This window comes from Quercus lobata, chromosome 3 (genome assembly GCF_001633185.2).
Source record: "Quercus lobata isolate SW786 chromosome 3, ValleyOak3.0 Primary Assembly, whole genome shotgun sequence".
Lineage (NCBI taxonomy): Eukaryota > Viridiplantae > Streptophyta > Magnoliopsida > Fagales > Fagaceae > Quercus > Quercus lobata.
Genome location: NC_044906.1, coordinates 39,845,000 through 39,864,706, shown reverse-complemented (window position 1 = coordinate 39,864,706; position 19,707 = coordinate 39,845,000). Strand labels below are relative to the sequence as shown.

At 34.4% G+C, this 19,707-nt stretch overlaps 2 protein-coding genes and 1 pseudogene across 2 annotated transcripts; all 3 read left to right on the top strand.

The window, feature by feature from the left end:
- Positions 1-1,853: 1,853 nt before the first annotated feature.
- Positions 1,854-7,762, top strand: LOC115981706 (pentatricopeptide repeat-containing protein At1g09820-like). Its single transcript, XM_031104028.1, has 3 exons — positions 1,854-4,161; positions 4,987-5,722; positions 7,340-7,762. Exon 1 carries the CDS (start codon positions 2,143-2,145, stop codon positions 3,982-3,984), a length of 1,842 nt encoding a protein of 613 aa, XP_030959888.1. The 5' UTR covers positions 1,854-2,142; the 3' UTR covers positions 3,985-4,161; positions 4,987-5,722; positions 7,340-7,762.
- On the top strand, positions 4,857-7,762 carry LOC115980878 (annotated as a pseudogene).
- A 5,940-nt stretch (positions 7,763-13,702) lies between these two features.
- Positions 13,703-18,550, top strand: LOC115982540. The gene is made up of 2 exons (XM_031105165.1): positions 13,703-13,995; positions 17,609-18,550. Exons 1-2 carry the CDS (start codon positions 13,920-13,922, stop codon positions 18,337-18,339), a joined length of 807 nt encoding a protein of 268 aa, XP_030961025.1. The 5' UTR covers positions 13,703-13,919; the 3' UTR covers positions 18,340-18,550.
- Positions 18,551-19,707: the final 1,157 nt, after the last annotated feature.

Here is a 19,707-nt window from a genome sequence, read left to right as displayed (position 1 = left end):
AGACTTCCTATTAAGATTTTCTCTACGGGTGTATAATTATGTGTTTATATAGATGTGTGTTGTGTGCAGTGTATATAATTATATGCTTCCATCGGGTCATTACAACATGCTCTTTCACACTAAATATTCCATGTTAATAAAAAGATTTAAATCGTAATATTATATATTAAATGTTTAGAGGGAGAATTATTTTGATAAATCTCAAATAAGATTGGTGTAATTTATTACTAAAAAAAAATTAGTGCTCCATATTAGATAAAATTAACTAATGTGAAATAATTAGTTAATAGTGTCATCTACAAAGAATAGAAGAATAACATGGAGTGGATGCAATGATAAAAATATAAATATTTTTTTAGAATTTAGCATAAAAGAAGAATGTTTGATAGTTTGAGGATGAAAACTGAACTTCATGCAAATTAAGTATAAAGGGCACAAAACATTTATTTATTTATTTTTGCCTCAACTCTTAAGAATTTTCAATATTTAGAATTGCCCACTTGACCATCAAAGGGGGAAAAATAATTTTGATTAACCATATATATAGACAGATTAATATATTGGTCTATGAATTTCTACCATCTTCTCAATTGGCACGAGAACCAGATTTCAAAGGGTAATGATGGCAAGGAGTCGTGGACCCTCCTTGTAGCTGCGTATTAAACAAATGAAGGTAACTCTGGAACTTCTATAAGCTTCTTTGTCATCTTTACGCATTCTAGAACGAAAATTAAGCAGATCTTTCTACTAGAACCTTGTGTTTTCTTGGTTAACAAGGCAACATCAAGAAAGCAAAAATATTAGAATTAATCCCAAAGTATAAAGTTGGCACATGGAATGTTTGTGCAAAATATAAGCTTAATGTGAGGGATAAAACAACTGTAAAGAAGTAGAGAGTGGGAAGTCACTTAAAGAAAGAAACTATCTTTTAAATTTTCTGGTGTAAATATGAAAATAAAAAACTTGACTGTTCCCATCATCATCCCAAAAAAAAAAAAAAAAAAAAAAAAAAAAAAACTTGACTTTAGTATAAGGACTTGGGTTAGGTCAGGACATCTAATGTATTGGATTCGTTAAGATAATAACAGGTGTCTACTTTTAACCACATGTTATTATTTTAATGAGTCCAATACAATTGAACACTAGACCCAATCCTTACCCTTAACACAAAAGTTTATTAGAGATGTACCTATCTCTAGGTAGCCTCAACAATCAATATTACTCAATACCACCAAAGCAACGAAATTTAATTATCATTATTCACGGGGGAAAAATAAAAATGGATTGCTACACATTGAATGAGCTTTAGGGCACTTTGGGTAATAAGCTCACCTCTTGAGGTCATTTTTGTCATTTCATCATTTATATTTCGTTTTGTTTTAATTAATTTTTTTTTTTTTTTTTAAAGGATGGGAGTTCCATTGTTTCTTAACTTCTCAATACTTATAAAAATAAATAATAATAAAAAACTCTTTTTTTTTGGGTGAAAAGACTATTAAATTAATAACTAAGAAAGAACAATAGGTTCAAGACTAATCCTATTAAAATACATCCCATCGAGATCATCTTCATAAACATCAATCATGTCCATAGGTAGACTAACAAAAGAAGAAAAATCAGCATCTTAAATAAAACTCATTTTAGTAAGACTATCAGCATATCTATTCGCTTCTCTAAAGCAATGCTTGATCCGAATCTGTTGGAAGCGGGAAACCAACAGCATGCAATCATCCAAAATAGGGGAGATGACATTATTAACATATAAAGGATTACCTAATAATTCCAGGATAGTTTTAGCATCTAGTTCAATCACAAGTAAGGATATATTGAGGGTTAGCAAAAAAGGTAGGATTGAGGTTGCAGCATAACAACAGCCCCCCTAAGCCCCCACAATTCTGCCTCAAAACTATTAGTAAGCCCAATCCGTTTGCTAAAACCATTAACCCACCGGCCCCTATCATCTCTAACAACGCCTCCAAACCCAGCCAGCCCAATATCACCATTTTAAGCTCCATCTGTGTTGAGTTTCTTCCAGCCTTGCGGTGGCCTCTCCCAACGTATTCTCTTGACCAGAGTTTCAATTATCGGCTTCTATTCGTTTTTCTCAGTCATCTCTCTCTGCCACAGTTTCAGAATATCTCTATGAATTCAAGATCAAAGCTTTTCAAAGCCAATTTTCTGCATGGGAAAGTTTCCATTTTCACGAGAAACAAACAGAGTTCCAGGCCTTTTTGCTCTCCAGACTCCACTGCAACAACCCCAACCTCACAATCTCTCAAGATCCCATCTCTCTCAGAGCTCATATCAAAGCAACACTGGTCAGAGCTGAAGACCCATCTCAAACTCAACCCCACAAGCTCCACCACACTTCTCCATCACTTGCTCAGCTCAGAGGCTGACCCAGAGCTCACTCTCAGGTACTTCAACTGGTCCCAGAAAGATTTCAGACTCTCACACCCTCTCGAGCTCTCTTTTAGACTCTTGCACTCACTTGCCAATGCCAAAAAGTACTCAAAGATGAGAGCTTTATTAGATAGTTTTGTTAAAGTTGAGAACTTTCATTCCAATTCTTTGATTTTACATATGGTTTCAATGAGTGGCAATAGTTTTTGTGCTAATTCAATGATAGTTGATATGTTAGTGTTAGCATATGTGAGAAATAGGAAGACCCGTTTGGGGTTGGAGGTGTTTAAGAGAGCTGGGGATTATGGGTTTAGGTTGTCTGTGTTTTCATGTAATCCATTGTTAAGTGGTTTGGTGAAGGAGAGTGCAATTGGGGATGTGGAATATGTGTATAAGGAGATTAGGAGGAGGAAGATTGAGCCTGATGTGATTACATTTAATGTTGTGGTTAATGGGTTGTGTAAGGTTGGGAAGTTGAATAAGGCTGGGGATGTTATTGAGGACATGAAGGCGTGGGGGTTTTTGCCAAATGTGGTTACGTATAATACTCTCATTGATGGGTATTGCAAGATGGGTAGGGTAGGAAAAATGTATAAGGCTGAATCCATTTTGAAGGACATGGTGGCGAATCAAGTTTGCCCGAATGAGGTGACTTATAATATTTTGATTGACGGGTTTTGTAAGGATGAGAATGTGTCAGCTGCAAAAAAGGTGTTTGAGGAAATGCAAAGGCAGGGTTTAAGAGCCAATATGATCACGTATAATTCATTGATTAATGGCCTGTGTTGTGATGGGCAGCTTGATGAGGCTATTAGTTTGCGGAATGAAATGTTGGGCTTGGGTGTGAAGCCGAATGTTGTTACTTTTAATGTGCTTATAAATGGGTTTTGTAAGAAGAAAATGATTAAGGAAGCTAGAGAGTTGTTTGATGATATAAAGAAACAAGGGTTAGCTCCTAATGCTATATCGTATAATACATTGATTGATGCTTGTTGTAAGAATGGGATAATGGAGGAAGCCATTGTGCTGCAAAGTTCAATGTTAAAGAAGGGGATTTTCCCTAATGTTTCGACCTATAATTGCTTAATTGCAGGTTTGTGTAGAAAGGGGGATATAGAAGCAGCCAGGAAACTTATAACTGATATGGAGGGTAAGGGATTGAGAGCTGATCTTGTAACATATAATATAATTATAGATGCACTTTGCAAGGAAGGGGAATCAAGAAAGGCAGCAAGGCTCTTGAATGAGATATTTAAGATGGGTTTGAGCCCAAGTCACGTGACATACAATACTTTGATGGATGGCTATTGTATGGAAGGTAACCTCAAGGCAGCAGTGAATGTAAAAACACGGATGAAGAAGGAAGGGAGGCAGGCAAATGTGGTAACCTACAACGTGTTGATTAAAGGTTTTTGTAAGAAGGGCAAGCTGGAAGATGCAAACAGGCTTCTTAATGAGATGCTAGAAAGAGGTTTGAACCCAAATCGGACTACTTATGAAGTAGTAAGAGAGGAAATGATGGAGAAAGGTTTTGTTCCAGATATAGAAGGGCATCTATATAATGTCTCTGTTGGCACCTGAACATTGAAATGACAAATGAATTGTTATCACCGTGACTGATGTATCATGGGGCACACTGGTACAACAAAATGGTAGAATGCAACCTCACTGTCACAAGTTATACATGTCTAAATTATATGTTAAGATTGTTGCAGTTTTAGAAGACTAGACCACAGTACATGTGCCTGTCCAATTCAGGTGCATTTCTAAACCTCTAGCTGAAAATCCTGTGTAATGTAGATCATAGGAAGAATTCTGAATCAATTTCTTGATGATGTTAATGGTCGCTAATTAATTCCTCTCATTTTTATGCAACTCAATGGTGGCTATCAATATCAATTACTTTCAATTTATAAAAAAAGAAAATCATGATTACATTGATTGTCCTTAATTTATTAGTTGGATTGTAGAATTATATGATCCTTGTCCTTGATGTTCTACCATACAGTTGATTGTATACCAGCCCCTCTGATCCAATTTCCATTTAATAATCTCTGGATAGTAGGTTTGTTGGACTTTACTCTAGATGAGCTAATGCAATTTTACACATTTTTTGCATCCAACTGGTTTTGTTTTCCTTATCTTTCTGAATGAAGTAGCACCAGTTGTTACCAAAATCCTATATGTTTTCTTGTATAACTTATTTTCCATTTAACTGTTTCGGGACAAGCATAACCCTTCCCATGTTATCAACCTATATATATATAGTAGAAGAAATTTTTTAATAAGTTCTTACATTTACTTTATGGTGACATATCTTTTGGTTAAGTAGGGAATTGTGAGGAAGATTTAAAGTTTTTTGAATCCTTATTGGTGATTTTTGTTTCTAGAAAGAGAGCCAAGTTGTCAACCAAAAGGCGTTTAAATAATAATTTTGAATAGAATATGTTGAAATGGTGTTTGATTGTATCTTTAAATTGGTTTTGAGGTTTTCTGTTGTATATGTTTACAAATCTTCATTTGGTTGTTTCGTTATGCATTTTCTTCAAATAGAAGTATACAAACTTTACCTTGCTATTACAGTTTATAGCTGAAAAATGCCGCCACTTGTTTGGGGAAGAGGCTTCATCCCTAAGTGGGAAGTTTACATTCTTGAACTGTTTAGACGGGGGCTCTGGAACTGTAGTATGTGGTGTGAAAGAGGGTGTGAAGCTGTACTTCTAGAACATTTGAGCTGCTCATGTTGAAAAAGCAAGGCATATTGCAATTGAGAATGCCTTAGTTTATGCATTGTCACAGGGGATGGCAGCTAAAGATGCAGCCATAAAAGCACAGAAAGAAGGGGCAAAGTTTGCAAAGTTTGCAACCTGGAAAGCCAAGCACATTATAGGCCCTATTATCTCCTCTGGATGGGACTTTTTTTGAAGCAATATACTATGGTGGTACCATGACAGAAGGGTTCCTCAGAGGCACTGGGACATCGTTTGACCTGCATGCTGGTGGTTTCTTTGGAGAGCAAAGGTTTGGGAGGTTTGGCTATCTTGTGGGAAGTCAATTGGGCAGTTGAGTTGGAGGTAGGATTGGACTATGGTATATGATATGGCTAATGGAGTGCATTACTTGGTTCAGTTTGTTCAAACTGCAGAAAGTGCTCTTCGTGAAACACCGGCCTATGAAAAATTTGAAGCTTCTGAGGACATAACTATTTATGAGGCTCCTTCTGTCCTTCGTACATGAGTTCTGAGGCATCTGAAGATTCCAATGCTTATGAAACTCTTGCTTATGAGAGCTTTGAATCATATGAAGATTCTGAATTGAGGTGAATGCATTAGGTTACTTTTATGATTTTCTTTTTCTTGAAATTCTGTTGATTATAGATGCATTATAAACTATGTTATACTAGCTTTTTTAAAATTTGTGTATATATCTACGAATAGTCTTGTTGTACAACTGTTTGTAGTCATACTTGATTAATGTCACCATAATAAAATTATGTGTGGGAGTTGGTTGAAGGAGCATGAAGATAATTTATTTTAATTTTGAATTCAATTGTATTTATATTATTGGTCCATTGGATTTCATTTTAGGTCTTATTAGTTGCTTAGTTTATTAGTATTTTATTTTATGCTATATTTAATTTTCTACGATGAATTATTTTTCATAATTCAATAATTGGGCTTTGATCCAAGTCAATTAGGATTAGGTTTTAGTTCTAGTAGTTTATATATCATCTTATTAATAAATTAGTATTTTAAATATCATATATGCATGCTATTATACTCTTACAAAGACAAGTTTATGATGAATAAAATTTTAATTGGAAAATTTTCAATTAATTCCTTTCATTTTTATGCAACTCATTGGTGGCTATCAATATCAATTACTTTCAACTTATAAAAAGAAAATTAGAACTGGATCAGAAAGAGAGGATTGTATCACTTTTAATTAAGGGAACTATAGAGTATGTTTTTGTATAGGATAGAATTTTGGAAAAGAATACATGTGGTCCAACCCCAATTAGCCTCTTGAGGATCCATAAAAACCCTCCAAAGTTTTGGGATTAATGACTTTGTCGTCATCGTTTTTGTTGTTAGTATCTTGTTTCTTGAACTCTAGGGATTGATTTCTTTGTTTGGATGTTGATGGGGAGATCATTACGTGTGATAATCTCATTAAGAGGGGACACACATTGAATGTGTTAATCTCTTCTTCTTTTCATTTTGTTCTCTCTCTCTTTGATTAGTGAATTTATGTTTGTGTCTATTGGAAAGCTTATCATTTAGTTCGATGTAAGCCGTGTTCTTTTTGGTTTTCCTTCTTATGAAATCAAATCATGTAGCTGTTACATGGGGCATATTGTGTGATTTTGCCTACATTTTGCAATGTTGTTCCTGGAATGGGTTGCTCATTTCATGCCATAGTTTCTGCTAGAATGGCATTGGAACTGAGCAGCAATATTTCCAAAATTAATTGGAGAAAATGACTGCAGACTATGAAACAACTTAATGAACTAGTATTTCTGTTTGAATTATGAGACTGCTGTGACTAAAGTCATAATTTCTATTTAGTAAGGCTTGAAAATGAAAATACCGTTTTCTTTTGGGTTTGGTTTATGTTTCATATTTATATAGACTCCATCTGTGAGGAGCCAATCCACAGTTCTCAATTCTGTATGAGTATCTGATACTCATCCCTAAATTATAACCCTGAATCAAATTCTTGATGATGTTAAAGGTCCCTAATTCATTATTTTCAGTCTCATTTTTATGTAACTCAAAGTCAAAGGCAGGCCCACCTGTACAAGCTTTCAACTGGTACGAAGAAAGTTAGAACCAGATCAGAAAGAGATGACTGCATTACTGTTAATTTTGTTTATCCTATGACATATTTTGAGTTCACTTTTGTTTGCATAAATATATTTTTCATCTCTTAGCAGGTGCTTTCCATTGGTGAATTTGCTAGCGATCAAGAATGAACAAGCAGAAGTTCATAAAGAATCTGAGAAATGATGATGTCAGCTGGTTGCAAACTTGATCAGTGAGATGAGCAGGGACCAAATGGCAATATACAGTGCTATGTCAATCATATGTAGAGCATCATTTGCTTGTGGCTCAGAAGAAGTTCGAGTTAACAAACAAGGTTGCCATCTATAAAAGTATAAATTGCCCAATCTGAAGGATGATATTGGTTAACCATTTATAGTACCAAAGATTATGATCCGCTTCTGAATGTTGGTCTGCTTCCTCTTCCAACCTATCATGCTTCATAAACTTTGGTAGACTATAGTTAATAGCTGTGGACATTCCCTACCCCATTTGATCCTTTGTCGAATGCTGGAAGGCTTTTATGCCAATCACAATCAAAGCAGCAAATAATCAGTTTGCCATGAACATTTCCATTGTCTCTGATCCTTCATTGAGTGTTGGTTGACTGTTACACCAATCACAACCTATCATGTCAGCTTTGAATTTTGGGCCATCATGAATATAGTCTTTTTTTTGTTCTTTAATAATTTTTAAATTCTAATACCAAGTTGATGCCAAACTTTGTGTTGAGAATTTGTTTACCATGTGGGCTAAACCATAAAAATTTAGTACGACTTGTTATTATATATCTATATATATATATATATATATATATATATGATAAGTGTTATTATTTGTATTAATGATGAATATAGCAGACTTGTTTAGCAGCCAACAATTATGCTTTGTGAATTCTTACCAACTTTCTCATTTGAAGAGAGAGTTGGGTTTTGAATCTAGGTGCCGTATAAGAAGTACCATGAGGAATTTAATAAGTTCATGACTAAAGTTAAACATAAATGAGTGACTCAAAAAATGATACAACTGTGATAATATGAGTATACATTACTCAATCCCTAAATGAATGTGTGTGTCTGTTTTTATTTATTTATTTATTTTTAATTTCTATTCTTCAAGGTTAGGTCGAATAGATTCTATAACCTTTTTCTTTTGAATAAAAAAATAACACAAGTAGGGGAAAAAAGGGAGAGGGGGGGGGGTGTTTAAAAGAAGAAACAGGCTTGCATATGAAGTTTTTTTTTTTTTTTTTAATAAATAAATTTATGATGTGAATAAAATATCCATTCCTTATTAAATAAATAAATAAAGGCTCACATATAAAGGTGATGAAGAACAATATTTTGGGGAGGACCCAAAAAGAAAAAAAATGGTTTGCTTAAAGTTAAAATCACCTTTAACATTTAGGCTATCATTCTAGTCCCTTATGTATCAACATTTGCAATTATCACTATCCTACTTTAGAATTAGTGAATTTCTGTCATAGTCTGTTTGGAAGGTAAAAAAAAGAGGATGAGCAGAGAAAAGAGAGGGAGAATAATTCAATTATCTTGTTTGGAAGGTTTTTAAAGAAAAAAAGAGAGAGATTTTAACTACCTCTAATTCTGTATTTTTAATCCCTTAAATTTGGAGAGATTTAAAAGATGAGTAAAGTAGATAAATTATTGACCATTCTCAAATTTATTATTTTTAAATTAACAAAATTACAAATCAATTATATAAATAATCTTTTTCTTGTCTGTTTCTTGAGAAAATTTAAGGGGAAAAAAAAAAAAAAAAAAAAAAAAAAAAAAAAAGGTCTCAGTATTCCAGTGACACTGAAGCTAAATAACCCACCGATTCTCGAGTACTCTAAACTATTTACAGACATAGTAGTCACAATCCAAGAATTGAATCTTTACACTATAAATTGAATGCGAAGCTTGAAAGCAACGATTTTGATTTTCTTTGAAAAAGTTAGAATTCTTCGTATTCTGAGTTAGGAAATGCTAGTGTTGAAGCTGAGAAAGCTTTACAAAAGAAAGAAAAGTAAAAAAAAAAAAAAAAAAAAGCTTGCTTACATGGATCGGTTTCACACTGTAAAGCTTGTAGTTCAAGATCTGAGCCAAAAGTTCTCGGAGCTTCTAGAATGTGCTGCTTTGAGCTTATTATAGCAGACATAGAGAGAGAAAGTTAGTTGAGAATTGCTCTGAGCTTTGTTGTATTGTAATAGAGCAAGATTTTTAGAGAGAGAAAGTTTAGAGAGAGAGAGAGAGAGAGAGTTAGAATGTTGAAGAGAGAGCAACAGTGATAGTTGCAGAGCTTCTTGAAAGTTTTTCATAAATAAAGAAAATTTATTTTTATTATAATTTTTTTTTGAGGTAATAAAAATTATTTTATAATAGTTAATAGTAATTTTATATTTTTATTAGTGTAATTTGATGGAATGAGAATGTTGGTTAAATAATTATTTAATCTAATAAATTAATCATAGACTAATGTTGTAAGTCAATTTTCAAATAAGAGTAAATTTGTCTATTTAAATCATTTCCTTTCATTTCCATTCTAATTTTTAAAATATCCAAACAAGAGGAATAACTAATTATTCTCTTTCTCCTTATTAATTTTAAAAATATCCAAACAAGGTGAATGATAACCATTTCCCTCTACTCTCCTCTCCACTACTCTCCTCCCCTCTACTCTCCTTCCACTCTAAACTTTCAAACAGACCATTAATGTGGTCATTCTTTCACAATTATATGAAGTTAAAAAATTATCCATTTTCCTTTTCTCTTTTTTATTTATTTTTTAAAAATTTTTTGAGGAGGGAAAAACTTAATTTTCATTATAAAAAAATTAGCCAAATCGGCTTGTAATACAAACTCAACATCTTGTAGAACCTCTTCCATAAAAACTAACAAATTTGAAGATAACTTGACGCATCTAACTAAAGAGGACTATTTCCTAAACCATGTTGGTTGACTTGGGTGGCTAACCCTTTTTATTTATATATTGTTTTTATAAGATAAGTGGCTAACTTTAAGAGATACAAATCCATCTTCTTTATTTATACTTATTTTTTATATTTTGTGAGATTTATTAAATACCTTAAATTAGAAAATTTTGAACTTTCTAAAGTAAAAAATAATAACAATTAAAGGAATAAATATTATTTTCATTCTTAAAATATAGTATACGTCCTATTTTCCTCACTAAAATGTAACATAATACATATTTTCTAGATGGAAAAGTAGAACTTAAATTATAGTTTTGGATAAAATAAATGATATTATTTCGGTTATATTTTTGTTCTTAAAACTATATTTTTGTGCCTTAAACTTAACAAGAGTGGACTAAAGAATAAAATGTATAATATTTTAAATTTGTAAATGATGGATATAAGGACCCAAAAATTTGTGGCCCAAGCCCACTTAGAATAATGGGTTGTGTCTTTCAAACCTAGCTCAAATCAATAAAATTTATAAGAGGTGGGAAAAAATAACAATAATAGGCTTTGCCCAAGGACTAGTAAGAGTACCCACAATAGATGTGGGATATGTGTCAAATGCTAAATATTTGGCACATATCCCACACCAAACCCAGTTTAAGCTCATTTATCAGGTGATGTAAATGTTAAATTTTTTGCAACTTGCTATAGTAAAATCACAAATATATAACTGTACGGAACGCTGTGGTATATTGGTTTATTAATTTTTTATTTCTCTTTCAACCCTCACATCTCTTTCATTTCTCCTTCAGCTCACTGCCTCCATCTACATCTCCACTCTCCCATTCTTTTTCTTCTTCCCTCTTCCCCGTTGCTCTATTGGCTTCCCGTTCATGAATATGAGCCACCATCAATTTCGTTTCTACCATCACTGATCTATATCCTTCATCGGTTTTTTTTTCCCCTTTTGGTTCGCTCTGTCCTCTCTGTTCTATCGGCGTCGGTCTGGTTTATTTGTCTCCGTTTTGGTTGTGATTTTTGATAGTTTAAATTGGTTGTGGGTCTGGTTTTATTTTCCGATTGTGATCGACATGGGCGTAGGCCTTTGGGTTGTGGGTCTCTCCTCTCTGTTTTTTTTTTCCCCCTTTTGGTTCGCTCTGTCCTCTCTGTTCTATCGGCGTCGGTCTGGTTTATTTGTCTCTGTTTTGGTTGTGATTTTCGATTGTGGGTCTGGTTTTATTTTCTGATTGTGATCGGCGTGGGTGTAGGCCTTCGGGTTGTGGGTCTCTCCTCTCTGTTCTATATCCCGGTGAATTGACCGAGCCCTTTCGTCTCATCAGAGAGTAGGCTCTTTTAGGTTCTTCTTTGGTGTCTGCTGGGGTGGGGTTAGGATTTGTCTCAGCTAAGGGTAGTGATTTGTGATTAAAAGGAGCTGTTTTTCCCCCATACTTTCATTGTGTTTAAGTTGTTTTGGAGAGAGAAACCCATCTTGCTATTGTGGAGATCTGGGACTTGTTTCATCTCTTATGCCCGATGAGGACTTTCTTTCCCTCTGAGTCTTGTAAAGAAACTTAACTCAATGCTCTCAATCCACAGTCTTGGTTCCAAGTGGAAAGAGGGAAACTTTCCAAACTTTCATTGCATCCTTCTTCTTCTTCTTCATCCATGTAAGTTTTTTCTACTCAAATTATTCAGTTATAGCAACTTAATTTATTTTCCAATGCAGTGAATTAAAGTAGTTTTGGTGTTGTCTTGTTGTTTCTTGGGGGGTTTAAATTGGCGTAGAGAATCTTTTATCAAGGTCCCTGAGCCACAGATACTCCCATTCTTTAAACCTGTTGATTATGTATAAGTTTTAGCTCAAATTCATGAAGAACTCGAATCATGTCCTCCGCAAGAGAGGTCAAACCTCTGTTTATTACAATTTCAGGTGTTTAGAGGCCTTGGAGAGGTCAAATTGATGCGGAGAAGCCTCCGCGCAGCATGGCAGAAGGCTAGCACTGTTCATGAGAAGCTTGTATTTGGGGCATCGTTGAAGTATGAGAAGCAAGGGGAAGATCTTATTGCTGACTTGCTTGGCACCTGTGTGAAATGTGCACAAGAGTTTGGGCCTATTGATGTAGCATCTCAGCTTCCCCTTAATTTAAATGTTAATTCCCATGAGTGTGTTTCGATGAATTGGAACCAAGTTTCGAGGAATGTTAATTTTAGAATTGGAGATGAGAAAAATACTCTTCTGGTTAAGAGTATTGTTTGAAGCCCAGGCTGGCCGGCTTCTAAAAAAAAAAAAAAAAATTAAGAGTATTGTTTGAAGCCTAGGGGCTGGCGAATTAAGAGTATTGTTTGAAATGTTACCGTTGAGATTTGAAAGAAAATGGAAAATGTTATCGCTGAACAAATAATAAAGAAAGGATAAAATAAGAATTAAAAAGAATTAAAAAAAATAATATTTAAATGAAGTGGTAAAAATATTGAACATCTAATAAATGAGATATTGTAAAATGATGTGGTAGAATAATAAAGTAGACTTTTAGTGTGGTAAAATGGCATAATATTTACAACGGCTGCTACGAATGCTCTAAGAGGAAGAATCTCGTATTTATTTAGAAACAAATGAGTATAAGGCTCAATACAGGTGCTCCCGAGGAGGCTAGGTTTGTATAAAAATGGTAATATTCATTTTCTTTTTTCAATGCCCTTTTTTTATGTTTTCTTTCTCTCTTTTCCAATGCCCCATTTTCCAATGCTCTCTCCTTCCCTTATATACTTTTACCTTCATCATATCTTCACCATTTATTCCTACCTAACCTCTTTCCTTTTTTGGTACTTGTTACCTTTCACATTTGAAACAGGTGGTCGAAGGAACCTGCTTAGCTATGGCTTGCACTGTTCATGTCACTTTCTCATCAATGCAATTGATAAAACTGTTATCTACCATTTAATGCGGATGCAACAGACTACATCAGGCCAAACGCTTCCCTACTGTCTACTGACTTCCAATCTCTTCAAATCCTAGCTTCCACTTAGAATACCACAGAGTACCATGATTCGTTTCTTCTCCTCTTTGGGCAACTTCCTTCCTTGGACCCATGCCTTGCAGTAGTTCCACATCAATGTTGCGACCTTCCAACTTCCTCCTTGGTTCTCGGGTCAATGCTACAACCTTCCAACTTTCTCCTCGGTCTCAGGTACCCACAATGGATATAGAAAATTTTATATTTTAAGGACAAAGAATTGAATTTTTTTAAAGAACATAATTTAAAAAAAAAAAAAAATAGTTTCAATCTTAGATCTTTTATTTAAGAAAAAAAAATACGTTATTCGTTATGTTATTTTTATTTTTGAGGAGAAAGACAGCAAAGCTCTTTTTTAGCTTCTATATCAGCCAGAAAGGAACTCACAGAAGATAAAATCTAATTAAGTACAATATTATCAAAATATAATATAACATTTTTTAGAATATTAGGGTGGGAAAAAAAATTGAACCGTTACATAACATCCCAATTGGTTAATAAACGACGACGTTTGAGCTCAATTCAAAACGCAGCGTTTCGTCACTGGGCTCTTGTGAATCCAATTCTCTCTTTTGAGTCAAGCTTTTGAGCGTTGAGATTCTTACTTCTCTCTTTGGTCAAGCTTTGGGTCTCTCTCTGTGTGAGGATTTCTATTTATATACACATTCACATACAAAATTAGCTAAAATTTTGATTTGGTGAAATTAGGGTTAGGGTTGGGGATTTTTGCTTTTGAGTGCTTTTCTGGAAGTAATGGATTTCGATTTCCAGAGTAACCGTGTTCAGGTTCTGCTAACCATCGTCGGTATCATCGCTCTCAGCATCACAGGTATTTTATGTCTCTGTGTGTGTGTGTGTGTGTGTTGTGTTATGCTTATGCACCTGTTTGGGTGCTGAGAAAATGGGAGAAAATTAAGGGGAATTGACTAAAGTTATGAACTTGGGATGTCATTTTGTTACATGGGTACTTCTCCAAAAGTTGTGTATATGCTTGTATGTATGGGTACTTATGCAAAAGTTGCTTGCTTTCTTTGTTGTATTTTGTTATGCGCCTATTTGGTTGCTGAGAAAATGGGAGAAAGTTAAGGGGAATTAACTAAAGTTAGGAACTTGGGATGTCATTGTGTTGCATGGGCACTTCTCCAAAATTTGTGTATATGCATGTATGTAAGTATGTATGGGTGCTAAAGCAAAATTTATTTGCTTTCTTTGTTGTATTTTTTTATGCATCTATTTGGTTGCTGAGAAAATGGGAGAAAGTTAAGGGGAGTTAACTAAAGTAAGGAACTTGGGATGTCATTGTGTTACATGGGTACTTCTCCAAAAGTTGTGTATATACTTGTATGTATGCATGTATGTATGGGTACTTCTGCAAATTGCTTTCTTTGTTGTATTTTGTTATGAACCTATTTGGTTGCTGAGAAAATGGGAGAAAGTTAAGGGGAATTAACTAAAGTAAGGAACTTGGGATGACATTGTGTTACATGGGTACTTCTCCAAAATTGTGTATGTGCGTGCATGCATGCATGTATGTATGTATGTATGTATGTATAGGTGCTTCTGTAAAAAATTTCTTGCTTTCTTTGTTGTATTTTGTTTTGCACCTATTTGGTTGCTGAGAAAATGGGAGAAAGTTAAGGGGCGTTAACTAAAGTAAGGAGCTTTTTTTAATAGGTAATAAAAGTTTTATTGATAAGAAAAGTACAATGTGCTTACGATAGTAAACTCACTACACTTGAAGCGAATGCATGGGTACTTCTCCAAAAGCTGTGTATATGCATGTATGTATGGGTGCTTCTGCAGAAGTTGCTTGCTTCCTTTGTTGTATTTTGTCATGCACCTATATGGTTGCTGAGAAAATGGGAGAAAGTGAAGCAAAATGACCAAAGTAAGGAACTTGAGAAATCGTTGTGTTACATGGGTACTTCTGCAAAAGTTGTTTGTTTTCTTTGTTGTATTTTGTTATGCGCCTGTTTGGTTGCTGAGAAAATGGTACTTCTACAAAAGTTTTGGGATCATATATATAATGCTCTTATGATTCATTAATGGTAAGTTCTTAAAGTTCATAATTTTGGGTTTTGATTTCTTTGTTGTATTGTTGTCTTGAGTTGTGCACCTGTTTGGTTGCTGAGAAAATATGAGAAAGTGAAGGGCAATAACTAGAGTAAGGAACTTGGGAAGTCATTGTGTTACATAGTTACTTCTATAGAGGTGTGTGATCAGAAATATATATATATATATATATATAAAGGCTCTTATGGTTCAGAAGTTTTGTAAGTTTTAAAATTTCATAAATTTAGGTAATTTTGGCTCGTAGACTTTTATTTATTTATTAAACCTTTTCCCACTATAGCTAGGCTGCTAGAGTTATTATTTATTAATGCTGTTTGTGGTCCATGTTGGAGCAGTTTTTCATAACTTTGGGGCTTGAACATTGAAACTCTATAACTAGGCATTTGGCAGAGGGTTTTTGGTTGGTAAGTTTTGTATGTACCCAATGGATTTTGAACCTATGACCTCCCCATCTACTCTATTCTTAGGGATCCCTTCATAGTTTGTAGAAATGCTTTTTGGACCACGTGTGTAACTAGAAAGTTTATACTCTATTCCACCTAGGCATTGAGCAAAAGTCACTGTGGCCAAGGAAGATAATAGCAACAAATATGACATTGTGTAAGAGTTTGCAAAACTCATGGCTAATGGTTTTAAAGTTAGCCCCGCTGTTCTGAAATGGTCTTGGCAAGTGATGTAGGCAGGAATCACCAGCTAGGCACCTAGGCCTGCAAATGGATTGGATTTTAACCGGATTGAGGCTGACCCTAGTCTGGTTTATTAAGTGGAAAGTTAATTACAATTTGAATTCCACTCAATGTCTTCATCTCCAAAAGCCTATTTGATTTGAATATCAGATTGGCTTATATATGCATATTTTATGTGACTATATATTACTTGTCATATCAATTTCCGGGACAAATTTGAACTCTAATTAAATACATAGATCAAAACCTTCCTACCCTGACCACTAGGATTATGATTGGATTGGATTATAATCAAAATTTCATGCATTAACAGGCTTATAACCAACTGGAATGAAAGGCTTGATTATGAGCTTTGAAGGATATTAAACTTTATTATTGTTGGAGGTGTATATGTATAAACTAGAGAGAAATGGTGAAAGATGGATCACAAACCGTGCCAATAATTTGAGCTATGGTTGATGGTTATTACTTGATTTCAATTTTTAAGATACTACTCTTTTTTGGCGAGCATGGAAGAAGCTACATACTTTATACAGGCATGTATGTTGAGGAAAATGATTTAAAGAAAGTAAAGAATGAAGAAAAAAGTCTGAATCTTTATTTGTTATGTTGGTTTGGCTTTCTGGCCTCAATTGGAGTGCATTGAGTAGGTATTCTTGGAGCGATGTTTATGTTTACGAATAGAAAGAGTTGTAGAGAGCTCAAGTTTGTGGGATAGAAATTTTGATTTGTCCATGAGGTCTTAAGCATCACAAGTCTCTTTTATCTTTTGGAGTTTACTACTAATCTCCCATTCTTGGACATGTGCTTATTGTGTGTGAGATTTTTCCATAGAATGATAGAATCACTCATGGCATTTTCCCAACATTGTTGGATAGCTACATTGTGGCACTTTATGTGGAACCAATATATGTTTTCATCGTTTCGGTATAACGTGGTGAGTGGTTATAAATTGTCATTTTCTGGAAAAAAAAAAACATGATTACATTGATTGTCCTTAACTCTATTAGTTGGATTGTAGAATTATATGATCCTTGTCCTTCATGTTCTACCATACAGTTGATTTTATACCAGCCCCTCTGATCCAACTTCCATTTCATAATCTCTGGACAATAGGTTTGTTGGACTTTACTCTAGATGAGCTATTGCAATTTTAATATTTTTTTGGATCCGACTGGTTTTGTTTTCCTTATCTTTCTGAATGAAGTAGCTCCAGTTGTTACCAAAATCCTATACATTTTCTTGTATAACTTATTTTCCATTTAACTGTTTTGGGACAACCATGACCTTTCCCATATTATCATCCCTTTAGGAATACTTCATGATGGCGTTTAGTTTATATATATATATATATATATATAATGGAAGAAATTCTTAGTATGTTCTTACATTTACTTTATGGTGACATATCTTTTGGCAAAGTAGGGGATTGTGAGGAAGATTTAAAGTTTTTTGAATCCTTATTGGCAATTTTTGTTTCTGGAAAGAGAGCCAAGCTGTCAACCAAAAGGTGTTTAACTAATAATTTTGAATAGAATATGTAGAAATGGTGTTTGATTGTATCTTTAAATTGGTTTTGTGATTTTATATTGTATATGTTTACGAATCTTCACTTGGTTGTTTTGTTATGCATTTCGTTCTAATAGAAGTATACAAACTTTACCTTGCTTTTACTTTTTATAGCTGAAAAATGTCGGCAGCTGGTTGGGGAAGAGGCTTCATCTCAAAGTGGGAAGTTTACTTTCTTGAACTGTTTCGACATGGGCTCTGGAACTGTAGCATGTGGTGTGAAAGAGGGCGTGAAGCTGTACTTCTACAACATTAGAGCTGCTCATGTTGAAAAAGCAAGGAATATTGCAGTTGAGAATGCCTTAGTTGACGCATTGTCACAGGGGATGGCTCCTAAAGATGCAGCCAAACAAGCACAGAAAGAAGGGGCAAAGGCCGCAAAGTTGGCAACCCGGAAAGCCAAGCGCATTATAGGCCCCATTATCTCCTCTGGATGGGACTTTTTTGAAGCAATATACTATGGTGGTACCATGACAGAAGGGTTCCTCAGAGGCACTGGAACATTGTTTGGCACGTATGCTGGTGGTTTTTTTGGAGAGCAAAGGTTTGGGAGGTTTGGCTATCTTGTGGGAAGTCAACTGGGCAGTTGGGTTGGAGGTAGGTTTGGACTTATGGTATATGATGTGGCTAATGGAGTGCATTACTGGCTTCAGCTTGTTCAAACTGCAGAAAGTGTTCTTCGTGAAACACCGGCTTATGAAAAATTTGAATCTTCTGAGGATACAACTACTTACGAGGCTCCTCCTTCATATATGAGTTCTGAGGCATCTGAAGATTCCAATGCTTATGAAACTACTCCTGCTTATGAGAGCTCTGAATCATATGAAGATTCTGAATTTAGGTGAATGCATTAGATTACTTTTATGATTTTCTTTTTCTTGAAATTCTATTGATTATAGATACATTATGAGCTATGTTATACTAACTTATTCAAAATTTGTGTATAAATCTACGAATAGTCACGTTCTACAACTGCATGTAGTCATACTTGATAAATGTCACCATAAAATTATGTGTGGGAGTTGATGGAAGGAGCATGAAGACAATTTATTTTTATTTTGAATTCAGTTGTATTTTTATTATTGTTCCATTGGATTTCATTTTAGGTCTTATTAGTTGCTTAGGTTATTAGTATTTTATTTTATGCTATACCTATATTTAATTTTCTACTATCAATTCTTTTCATAATTCAATAATTGGGCTTATATATATATATATATATATATATATATATATAAATGAGTAGTTTTTTTTGATAAACATATAAATGAGTAGTTTAGATATCATATATGCATGCTGTTGTACTCTTACAAAGAGAAGTGTATGATGAATGAAATTTTAATTGGAAAATTTTCAATGATCTGATGTTGAGTTGATCTAAAGCAACTGAGCCTAGATGCTGAATTCATAATATTTTTTTCCCTTTTTTTGACGGTGAATTTTAAGCAAGTCTAGGTGATGATTCATAGGTAAATTCTCAGCCTAGGTGCTGAGAATTTGTGCTACATCAGTTTTGGCATTAGAGCTTGTTGTTCTACGCCGAGTAATCATATAGTGGAAGATGCTTCCTTAAGATCATACAGAGCAACAGAGGGAACTTCATTTAAATTAGCAATGGCCAATGGAGAGTTGTGACATTTAAAAAAAAAAAAAAGAGTTAGTTTTCAAGCTTAATCGGATATATCATTTTATTTTTTGTAACAAAAATGGTGGGGAGGGATGTGTCGAACCCTACCTGGTTGTGGAGATGGTAGTTCTACTCATTGAAAAACCAATGCTTGAGAGGCTTATATGGTAAGGGAGTCCATACACTCCCTCAAGTAGGCTGAGTCATAACCTGATTTTAGTTCAGTCCTAATCAAAGCACCGGTGGTTAAGACAGTAAAATTTATTGTATAAATCTATTTGTTTATCATAGGTGAGTTTGGTGTTTAGTCTTTGTAGGTCAAATTGCTTATTTGTTGGTCCTTTGATCTATTGGGTTGGTTTTAGGGGGGAAGTATTCCCTCCCAAAACTTTCTCTCACCTCTGTTAAGGGTTGTACTCAAGGAGGAAGAAAGACACCATACAGCTTCACTGGTCTGAGCAATGATGGCTGAAGAGCTCGTCTTGGATCATATAGAGATAGAGTTGTCCTAATGCTCCTCAAGAGAATTTCATTATCAGATGGTAAAGTCTTTCTGAGCTGTTTCATGAAACGAGCTGATGCTTCT